Consider the following 10,657-nt stretch of genomic DNA (forward strand, 5'->3'; position numbering starts at 1 on the left):
TTAATAAATGAAAATAACATAAAAATATAACTATATAATGTTAGAAATATATCAAATTATTTTATAAATCTTGATAATTAATTTTATTATAATTTTTTTAATATATATATATAAATATATTTAACATTAATACAATTATTACCGTGTCAAGCGGCACCAAAAAATACTATAAGCTATTATATCTTGTAGTTTATTTATACTTATAAATTGTGGAAAGTACAACTTATGGAGGTTTTAATTATATGTAAATGTGTAGTAGAGTGTACCTTATATTACATTGGTTTAGAATGACGTATTGACGTTCAGAGCCTCCTTTCCCCATTAAATTAAATCTCTAAAATAGAACCAAATGAAAGCAGTGCATGAGGCTAATATGGTAATTTCACTGATCTCTCCAGGAGCCAATGTTATAGTGACACAACCAATGCCATTCCTAATAAAAGTTGTGATCATGCACAGAACATAAAGCGACCTTCATTTCTCTCTCTCTCAACAGAGAAATCAAAGCTTAAGTAACTTAGGTACGACGATCTTTTTTCATGGCTTATAACTTAGTAATCACTGTAGTGTGTTTTGAGAAAGTGAACATTTTTATCTCTTAACGATTTAGTATTAATTATTTTCTGAGTGTTTTTGGTTGTCCAGAAAGTGGAAACTGAAAACCACAACATTAATGAAATGGGTTTTGTGTTTTATTTTTGTTTTTCTTAGTTCATTTTTGTGATTATGATAAAGGTTTAAGCTGTTATTTATTTATTTTCTTTTCTTTTCCAAACATAAAGGTATATGCTTCTAGCTTTCTTCTCATAGCCAAGTACGTTTCCAGGGATTTTAAGTTTTCTGAAATATTTATTTGGATCGATATGTATTTAAGTTTAACACGTATGTTTATATATATATATAATATCCAGCGCCCCTATATATATATATATTTGATTTGATATCTCAATATTAAAAATTATCGAGGTGTGAGTGATCATAACAAAACCTAAAATAAAACAGTAAGTTTATTGGCTTTATGAAACTATTAATTTGTATTAAATCTTTTATACTGGTCTCGATAAAAATCTTCAACTCATATAATATTTTTTATATATATATCCATATGCTTTAAAATACATTTACATTTTCAGATCACCGTTTCTGACATATAATATGGAGAGTGAGAATCTGGAAGAATTGCAGGGAGGATCCTATGTTTCTAAGGAAATATCTCAGCTTTATGAAGCAAATTATGAAGGTTAGTTTTGTTATCAAATGTAACTATTAACTACGTGAGGAACAGGGACGCAGCCTGACTTTTAGGTGAGTCGGGGCTATTTTTTATTTATTTTTTATAATATATATTTTCTTATAATTTTATAGGGTTTTAAATGTATTTTTTATTTATATTTAGAGATCTTTTTTTGTTGTTTTAAGGGATTAAAATGTAATTTTTCTTAAATCTAAGGTTTTTATTTTTATTTTTTAGGAGGTTTAATTAAATGTAATATTTTTTTTTTAAATTTGGAGATTTTTTTTGTAATTTAATAGATTTAAATGTAATTTTCTTATATTAAATATTAATATATATAAAAATTATTGAAGCTAAAAATTCAAGTGGAGATCTGAATAGGGGTGACAATTTGGGTTACGTTACGATGACACGACACGATTAAGGTAAACACGACATGTTTAATAATCGTATCGTGTTTGTGTTTGAGTTTTTGACACGTTTAATAATCGTGTCGTGCTCGTATTTACTTTAATCGTGTCGTGTCATAATCGTGTTGACCCGTTTAATAATCGTGTCGTGTCAGACACGATAACACGAATAATTTGCATAGGTTTTATGATTTTTTTCATATAGTTATGATTAATCGTGTCATAATCGTGTTATCGTGTTCGTGTTCGTATTTTTGACACGTTTAATAATCATGTCGTGTTCGTGTTTTCGTGTCGTGTCATAATTGTGTCAACACGAATCTGACACATTTACATGAATTGCCGGCCCTAGGTCTAAACACTTGCTACCATGTGGCTTCGTCTATGAGATGAAAATATTTTTGTTACTATTGGATTGGATGAGATATGGTAGCTATTAACTATTAACAACATGAGCAATATTGTTGTATCTATTTGGATTGGATGGGATATGGTACTATTAAATATTAACTCCCACGAAGGGAGGTGAGTCTGTTTGCTTTTCACTGCCCAATATTTGTATATGTAGGAGCATTTGATGTGTTTGTTTGTCAATAATCAGAAAAGAAGAAAGTGCAAGAATTGAAGCTGCGGATTGAAGAATTGGAAAATGAACTGAAGGTAATAAGCTTAGACTAATAATGATTAACCTCTTTGATCGATCTAATCCAGTCGTAATATTCTCTTGTGTTAATTATTCCATTTTGCTGAGTTTTTAATACATGCTAATTGCATGTGAGATCATGCAATGTAACTTCATTAGATAATCACCAACTTTTATCGGATAAAATGATGTACGTTCTCTGCTTTATGTTACAATTGTCAATTGCAAACATTATAATTGTTCTTATTACTAATACTGCTTTTGAAAAAGAAGAAAACACCTCTGATCAAAGGATCAAGTGAGACAGAGGACGAAGGGCCTGACGCAGACCAAGAGCTCATAGGAGTTCTTATTGCAAGTGAGCGAAAAAGCAAGGATGAGTTGACAGAACTTAGAAAGCTCTTGATTGATGTAAGAGCTAATTTGTTTTCTTCTTTTTCTTAATATTACACCTTTGTGGTCCTGTCAATGATTAGCTGAGGTTTCTGTTTATTAGTTTAGCCCTCTACTAATTATGGCTTAATTAATAATGTAGATTTGTGATAGTAATTTGTTTATCTCTTGGTTATTAAAACTTTGAGATTGATTTATAAGGATTTCATAGGCATGATCAGTATATAAATCTAAATCATGATGTTTGAGTTTTGAATATGTTTGTGGTGGGTTCTCCTTTGACCACTTTTGCTAATGAGTTATTTGTTGTAACTCGTATCAAGAGAAGGAAAATTAAATATTTATATGTTTGATTGCTTTGTGTTTTTTATTTTAGGTTAATGAAATGGTCATTTTCATTCCTTTGTTTAGTTGCAATTTAAGATATTGCAATGACTTTTCCGCCGTCTTAATAAATGGCTATATTTAAAAAAAAAAAAATGGAAGAAGAACTATTCCAGTACATAATTTTATTTTACTTCATTTCACTTCATTCTTAGTCTTATATTATACTAATTTTTATTATTCTCAATCAAACGTACCTTCCTTACTCTTATTCATGTTGAAGGAGTTTTCCGTTTATTTATTTTCTAGATTTACCAATGCAAAAATAAGCATATTATCAAGGTGATTATAACCTATTTCTTTAATTTGACTGTTAGCAATTAGAAGATGAGTCAACTCCTGCTCCTTTTGGTGTTAAGAGAATGGGTGAACTTGATTCTCAACCATTCATTGAAGCAATGAAACCATACAAGGATGGCCCTTATAAAGCTATGCGGTTGTGCTCATTATTGAGCATGCTTATTGGATGTCCAGAGTGGCATCCTTTCAAAATTATCAACATGGGAGGGAAACTTGTGGTATGGTTTTGACTTTTGAGTATTGGCTTCTATTGAACTCCTTAATTTCCTTTTCAAATTCGATATTAATTTCAACCGTTGATAATTCTACAAATTTTTACTGAGGATTGTGCTCTTGTAACAAAGATCTTACTAACAAACTTTTTACCTTCTCAGTACAATTAAGTTGAATGGCAAGATTGGTTGATTATGAATAATTGGTTGAGTAAATGGAAAGTGATTTTCCACTTGTTTGTTCGAAGATCTTATATAAATGTCTTGTTTTTACATACTAATCCAGGAAGTTGTTGATGAGGAGGATGAGAAGTTGAAGACACTAAAGATGGGATTCAGTGAAAGTGTTTACAATGCGATTAAAACTGCATTAACTGAGATGAATGAGTATAACCCTAGTGGTCGTTTCATTGTTCAAGAGCTATGGAATTTTAAAGAAGATAGGAAAGCAAGTTTGAAGGAGGTGGTTGAGTTTATGCTTCATGGTTGGACTCCTAACAAACGCTTAAGGTAAATACGTAGGGATTATATATATGATTTGAAAATTAAAATTTTGTGTACGTAGTTTTAAAGATTCTCATTGGTTAGTTGTTCTTTTGGAAAAGATAGAGAAAATAGAGGGAATATTATAATCGTGTTATCAAGTTTAAAGAAAGAAGCCATATGTGTTATTTAAAATGACTTTTTTTATATATTATTATTGTTTTTGGTTTCTTTAGTGGATTTCACATCACATGTTTAATGTTTTTGGATTTGTAATCTCATTCTCAAATCCTAAACCAATCAAATCCATATTTTCTGAACTTTTTCTTTCTTACTGTATTGTCTTACTATACTTTTGTTAGGAAATAAGTTTTTTTTTTTTTGTTAAATTGCAGGAGAAGTTGATCGTCAATGCTGCTATATCCCAAGTGGAAAAGTAATTTATTTACTCTTCCGAAACTTTATTAGCAATAACATATATTATTCTTAGAACTAATTAACTGGGGACTTATCTGTGTTGAACGCTTTCGACGGACTATCAAGATATATTTTGGATAATCCTTTCTGGTTTTATAATAAACGCACGCCTAAGGTAGGTATTTAATAAATTGTTTAGTGTTTACTAAACCTTAATTTAAGTGTCTTTCCAACTTTATTGTCATAAAATATTTTTGTCCTAGCAACTCAAGTTATTTTATTTTGTTTTGATTATTTGGATAAATTGCACGAGAAGGCTGTTATAATCTCGGGTGAAAAGCAATATATTTGCTATTTTCAAACTTTATTAGTAACAAGATATTTTTATAAATAGTCAAAGTTTAGGAAAGATTTTCGAGATATATTTATGGAAATTATACTCCACTAGCCACTCGCCACTCGCCACTCGCCACTAGCCTTTTGTTCTGTTAATTGTTTAAAATATCTAAATCATCTTAAAACATAATATTTTTTTTTCATCCAGATCACTTTTGTCAATTTTTTTGATAAAAATATTTCAATATTGAGTCATTCTAAAAATTGTTAATTATGGTCTCACACATTATTATTTAATATATTATTTTGTAATTATAAATATTGTCACACTAAATTTTTTAAATCCATATATTAATATAATTAAATATTACATGAAACTTAAAGGAGCTTATAAAATGACATAATCATAATTATTCAATCTAACATAATTAAATAAAATGCTAATTAAAATGATTTCCACATTTTGACCATATGTGCTTCTCTAAGTCCGCCTGAAAATTGCGATGAATGTTTCAGCATTTTTTTAAAGCATTGTCCAAAAGTCAGAAATATGTTCATGCAATACTTCAACCATTGGGGTGTCGGCAGAGCCGTCATCATAATTAAAATCAAACAAACTCTCATAGGCATCTTTTTCATCCTCGACAATAATGTTGTACAATATGATGCATGCATACATAATATCTTTGAGAACATCTCTTTGCCAAAAACGTACTAGTCCTCGTACAATAGCAAAACGAGATTGAAGTACTCCGAATGCTCGCTCAACATCTTTGCGTACCGCTTCTTGGCATCAGGCAAATAATTTTCTTTTCCCTCCTTGAGGCAGTGGGATAGTTTTAACAAATGTACCCCACTCTGGATAGATACCATCTGCTAGATAGTACCCCTTGTTGTATTGCGTGTCATTTATCGTAAACTCAACTCTCGGAGCTTGCCCTTGTAAGATATCAGTGAATAATGAGGATTGATTTAACACGTTGAGATCATTATTGGATCCTGGAACACCAAAAAATGCATGTCATATCCAAAGATCTTGTGACGCAACTGCTTCGAGCATGATTGTTGGTCTGCCGTGATCACCTCGTGTGAATTGGCATTTCCATTCAACAGAGAAATTTTTCCATTACCAGTGCATACAATCAATGCTTCCCAACATGCCTGGAAAACCACGTACCTCCCCCATTTATGTCCCCAGCATTGGGTCGTCTTAAATATTTGGTCCCAAAAATATCATTCACTCCCCGAACGAAATTGACTAGACATTCAATAGCAGTGGTTTCACCAATTTGAACATACTCATCAACATAATCGACAGACACTCCGTATGCCAACATTCGCATAGCAGCAGTGCACTTCTGTAACGGCGAAAGCCCTCTTCTACCGATTGCATCAAATCTCATATGGAAATACTCCGAATGATTTTCTAGAGCTTGCACTATGCGTAGGAATACGTGTCTACGCATTCTAAATCTTCTTCAAATTTGATATTCTATATACACCGGTTCATCAGAAAAGTAGTCATCAAACAAACGTTGGTGTCTGATAGACCCAAAACGGGTATGTTTAAAAATTTATACTCGCAAGCGCACGAATCGTATTTATAGAATAGTTTTCGTGTAAGCACGAGATCGAACCCAAGGGAGTTGTCTAAAATCAAAAAGAAAACTATTTTAAGTCAAAAGTAATAAATTCTAACCTAGTTCCAAATATTGATGAGTTTTAATATTATGAACATGAAATAAAATATTGAAAAATCAAGCTATTTAAGATAATGAAAATAAACCAATAATGATTTGACAATAAGTGTTAAAAGAAAAGATTATTAAGATACTAGAATCCACAAAATGTAAGTTTAATAATATTTATTAGTATATTGATTCCCAAGTTTTAGTGATAGTTAAAATAATTTAAACTATCATTTTCCAAAAATATTTATAATTTTAAGCACAATTTTCTTATAAAAAGATAGGATTTTTCTTCACTTTTCAAAATTATAATTTCAAAGCACTTAGTGTAAATCAATCTAATGAAATAACAAATAAATCAATGAACATTATTTATAAGGCAAAACATAATATTTTTGTTCTAAGCATGGATGTGTACAATTTAATGACACATCTTACACAAAGAATATTATGTTTATGCACTAATGAAGAACAAAGTGTAAATATGTTCTAACAATCTAAAATACAAGATATTTAAGATGAAAGAAATATATGTAGAAGAAAAATCCATAACCTTTGTTGTATTACAAGGGAAATCAACATACAACATAAATATTACCTAGTTACAAGTTGCTTCATCGTGATCTTAATAATCTTATGAAAAAGATTAGAAGCACATAACTAGAGTAGAAATTACAAAATAAAAGACATACATACTTGCAAAATGCTCTTGAAAAACCCAAATGGAAGAGAGAATGGTAGAGAGAAAATGAGAGAAAAAGATGGTAACCAAAACATTAAGCACCCTAAAATGGTCTTCAAAACCCTTATTTATAGCCAAAATGAGATTATTAAAATAATCAATTTAAATTAAGTAAATTGATTAAATTAATAATAATATGGTAAATAGGGGTAAATTATAGGAGTGATGATGATTTTGGGTGAAAAATGTGTAGAAAAGTGGGTAAAAAGGTGGCATTTTTGTCATAGGGGACAAAATGAAAAATGGTGGGCTCAAGAGGTGGCTGAAGGTGTTGGTGGCAGGTGAATTCGGCTGGCTTTGGGGCTGGGCCGAATGGGCTGAAGTGGTGCAAGGCAGCTTGGTGAAGGAAATGGGCCTCATGCATGCATGGGGAGGAAGGCCCACGTTTGGGCTTGGAAGAGCTTGTCACGTGGAGATGCTGAAGAAGTTGGAATGATGCTAAGTGATGGGCATATATGTGATTGGCATATGTGAGGGAAATGCTTCAGCCACGTTGGGGAGAAGGAAGCTCATGTGAGATGCTTGGTGAAGCTTGACATTGGGCCTTGTGCTTATGGGCCCAAATTGCTTGGGAAAATACCAATTTCCTTTGCTATTCTTCACAAAAATGCCATCTTTTTTCATCATTTTCATTGCTTTTCAAGAGCCTAAATTCCCTACAAAATAAATATAAAATAAATCATAATACAATATTTTCAATTATAAAATAAATCAATTTAATTTTTTGAAAATATTAATTATAACTTAATTATATTTAACACTTAAGCTCAATAATATAACATTTTTTTACCACAAATTAAACTACAATAATTTAAATAATTAAACTACAATATATTACAACAAAATAACTATAAAAACACACAAAAATATAAAAAATCAAAATAAACCTAATAAATTCAAAATTACTTAAAAACTTAATAAATCAATTAAAAACTCAAGAATTAAGCAACAATTAGCACATAAAAAGTGGTAAAATAACTCTATTTTGTAGAGTTATCACACCCCCAAACTTAAAGTTTTGCTAGTCCTCAAGCAAAAGAAAAATTAAAACACACATTTTTTTTTATTGGTGATATAAAAAGGATTTTCTCAAAAATTGCACAATGAAAATAATTCTAAAAAATTGTTATGAATAACAGTTAAGCTTATGTAATTAATTAAATTGTCAATTTTTCTTTTAGAAAAAATGTTTTCATTAAAATTATTTTTCCCTTAAACTTATAGGAAATAAGAGTGTTCTTGTTATGAAAAATGTAATTTTTGTTATAAGCAAAATTGACCTTATAATTAAAAACAAATCTTAAGAATTATTCATATTTTTAAGAGAATTAAACTCAAACTCAATCAAGATTTTTATCATTGAAAATGAAAAATATCACCAAATTTTTTTTTTTTTTTTTAACAAATTTTTTTTGAATTTTTATGAAAATGAACAAATTAAAAAAAAAAATTAACAAAACAACAACATAATATATATTTTTTTTTTCAAACAAACATAAATAACATAAATAAAACACAAAACATTAAAAACAATGCAAAGCATAAACACAATAAAACTCGATACCCCCAAACTTAATTTAAGCATTGTCCTCAATGTATCAAAATATAAATATAAATTAAAATTGACAAGAGTGTAAAGTTTAGATGATTGTACCTCGATATTGTGCATCGCGAAGAGAGAACAAGATACAACTAACAAAAATTAAATCACACATAAAACAACAATATAAATAAAACACAAGTTATCAAGATCACACAGGAATTAAAGAGCATGGTAAACAGGGTCCTCAAGGAGTATCTCATCCACTTCATCAGTTTTTAATTCTAAAAATGGTTTTAATCTTTGTCCATTAACTTTAAATATATCACCATTTTTAGGATTTTCAATTTCAATAGCTCCATGTGGAAAAACAATACGAACAATGTAAGGACCGGACCACCTAGAGCGTAACTTTCCCGGGAATAAATGCAAACGAGAATTGTATAAAAGGACTTTCTGACCTGGGGAAAAATCTTTTCTCAAAATATTTTTGTCATGGTAAAATTTCATGCGATCCTTATACTTTTTTGAATAGTCATATGCATCATTCCTAATTTCGTCTAGTTCATTGAGTTGAAGTTTTCGTTTCTCACCTGCCTTGTCTAAAGAAAAGTTTAACTGCTTAATTGCCCAAAAGGCTCTATGTTCTAACTCAACAGGTAAGTGGCACGCCATCCCATACACAAGTCTGTAAGGTGACATGCCAATGGGTGTTTTGTACGCGGTACGATACGCCCATAATGCATCAGTGAGTCTTAAGGACCAATCTTTCCTAGTTGGATTCACAGTTTTTTCTAAAATGTGCTTAACTTCCCTATTAGACACTTCAACTTGACCACTAGTTTGTGGGTGATATGGTGTTGAGACTTTATGTGTAATGTCATATTGTTTCATCAAATGTTCAAATGGCCTATTACAAAAGTGTGTATCGTTATCACTAATGATAGCACGTGGTGAACCAAAACGGGAAAATATATTTTCTTTTAAAAACCGAAGCACAACTTTGTGGTCATTAGTGTGGCATGCAATAGCTTCAACCCATTTAGATACATAATCGACTCCAACAATAATATAAAGATTACCAAAAGAGTTAGGAAATGGTCCCATAAAATCAATGCCCCAAACATCAAATATGTCAATAATAAGAATAGGATTTAAAGGCATCATGTTTCTTTTAGTTAAACTTCCTAACTTTTGGCAATGTTCACAAGCTTTACAATAAACATATGTATCATGAAAGATAGTAGGCCAATAAAAACCACATTGTAAAACTTTAGCAGCTGTTTTCTTACCACTAAAATGTCCTCCACATGCATGATCATGACAAAAAGATATGATTTTAGATTGATCACAATTTGGAATGCATCTTCTAATTATTTGATCAGGGCAGTATTTAAACAAGTAAGGATCATCCCAAATAAAATTTTTCACCTCAGAATAAAATTTAGATTTATCATGCTTAGACCAATGAGATGGTATTTCTTTAGTGGCCAAATAATTAACAATATCAGCATACCAAGGCAATGAAGAAATATACATCAATTGTTCATCAGGAAAAGTTTCAGTGATAGGAGTGGGATCATGTATAGGTTCAACAACTAGTCTAGATAAATGATCAGCAACAACATTTTCAGATCCTTTTTTATCACGTATTTCTAAGTCGAATTCTTGTAAAAGCAGGATCCAACGAATCAAACGAGACTTAGCATCTTTTTTTGATAAGAGATATTTTAATGCAGCATGATCAGAGTAGACAATAATTTTAGACCCTAACAGATAAGATCTAAATTTCTCTAATGCAAAAACAACAGCAAGCAATTCTTTTTCGGTTGTGGAGTAATTTAATTGAGCATCATTTAAAGTTTTGCTAGCATA

General features: G+C 30.3%; 1 protein-coding gene and 1 pseudogene across 2 annotated transcripts; one reads left to right on the forward strand and one right to left on the reverse strand.

Annotated features, from left to right (window-relative positions):
* Positions 1–446: 446 nt before the first annotated feature.
* Positions 447–4,697, forward strand: LOC133794805 (factor of DNA methylation 3-like). Of its 2 annotated transcripts, none has more exons than XM_062232217.1 (7): positions 447–521; positions 1,134–1,240; positions 2,246–2,304; positions 2,558–2,698; positions 3,382–3,582; positions 3,863–4,086; positions 4,455–4,697. In XM_062232217.1, the coding sequence occupies exons 2-7, from the start codon at positions 1,156–1,158 to the stop codon at positions 4,462–4,464; spliced, it is 720 nt and encodes a 239-aa protein (XP_062088201.1). In that variant the 5' UTR covers positions 447–521; positions 1,134–1,155; the 3' UTR covers positions 4,465–4,697. The 2 variants fall into 2 exon arrangements, with proteins under 2 accessions (XP_062088201.1, XP_062088202.1); XM_062232218.1 differs by having other exon boundaries at positions 2,561–2,698.
* Positions 4,698–5,335: 638 nt separating this feature from the next.
* On the reverse strand, positions 5,336–6,278 carry LOC133796302 (uncharacterized; annotated as a pseudogene).
* Positions 6,279–10,657: the final 4,379 nt, after the last annotated feature.

This window comes from Humulus lupulus, chromosome 8 (assembly GCF_963169125.1).
Source record: "Humulus lupulus chromosome 8, drHumLupu1.1, whole genome shotgun sequence".
Lineage (NCBI taxonomy): Eukaryota > Viridiplantae > Streptophyta > Magnoliopsida > Rosales > Cannabaceae > Humulus > Humulus lupulus.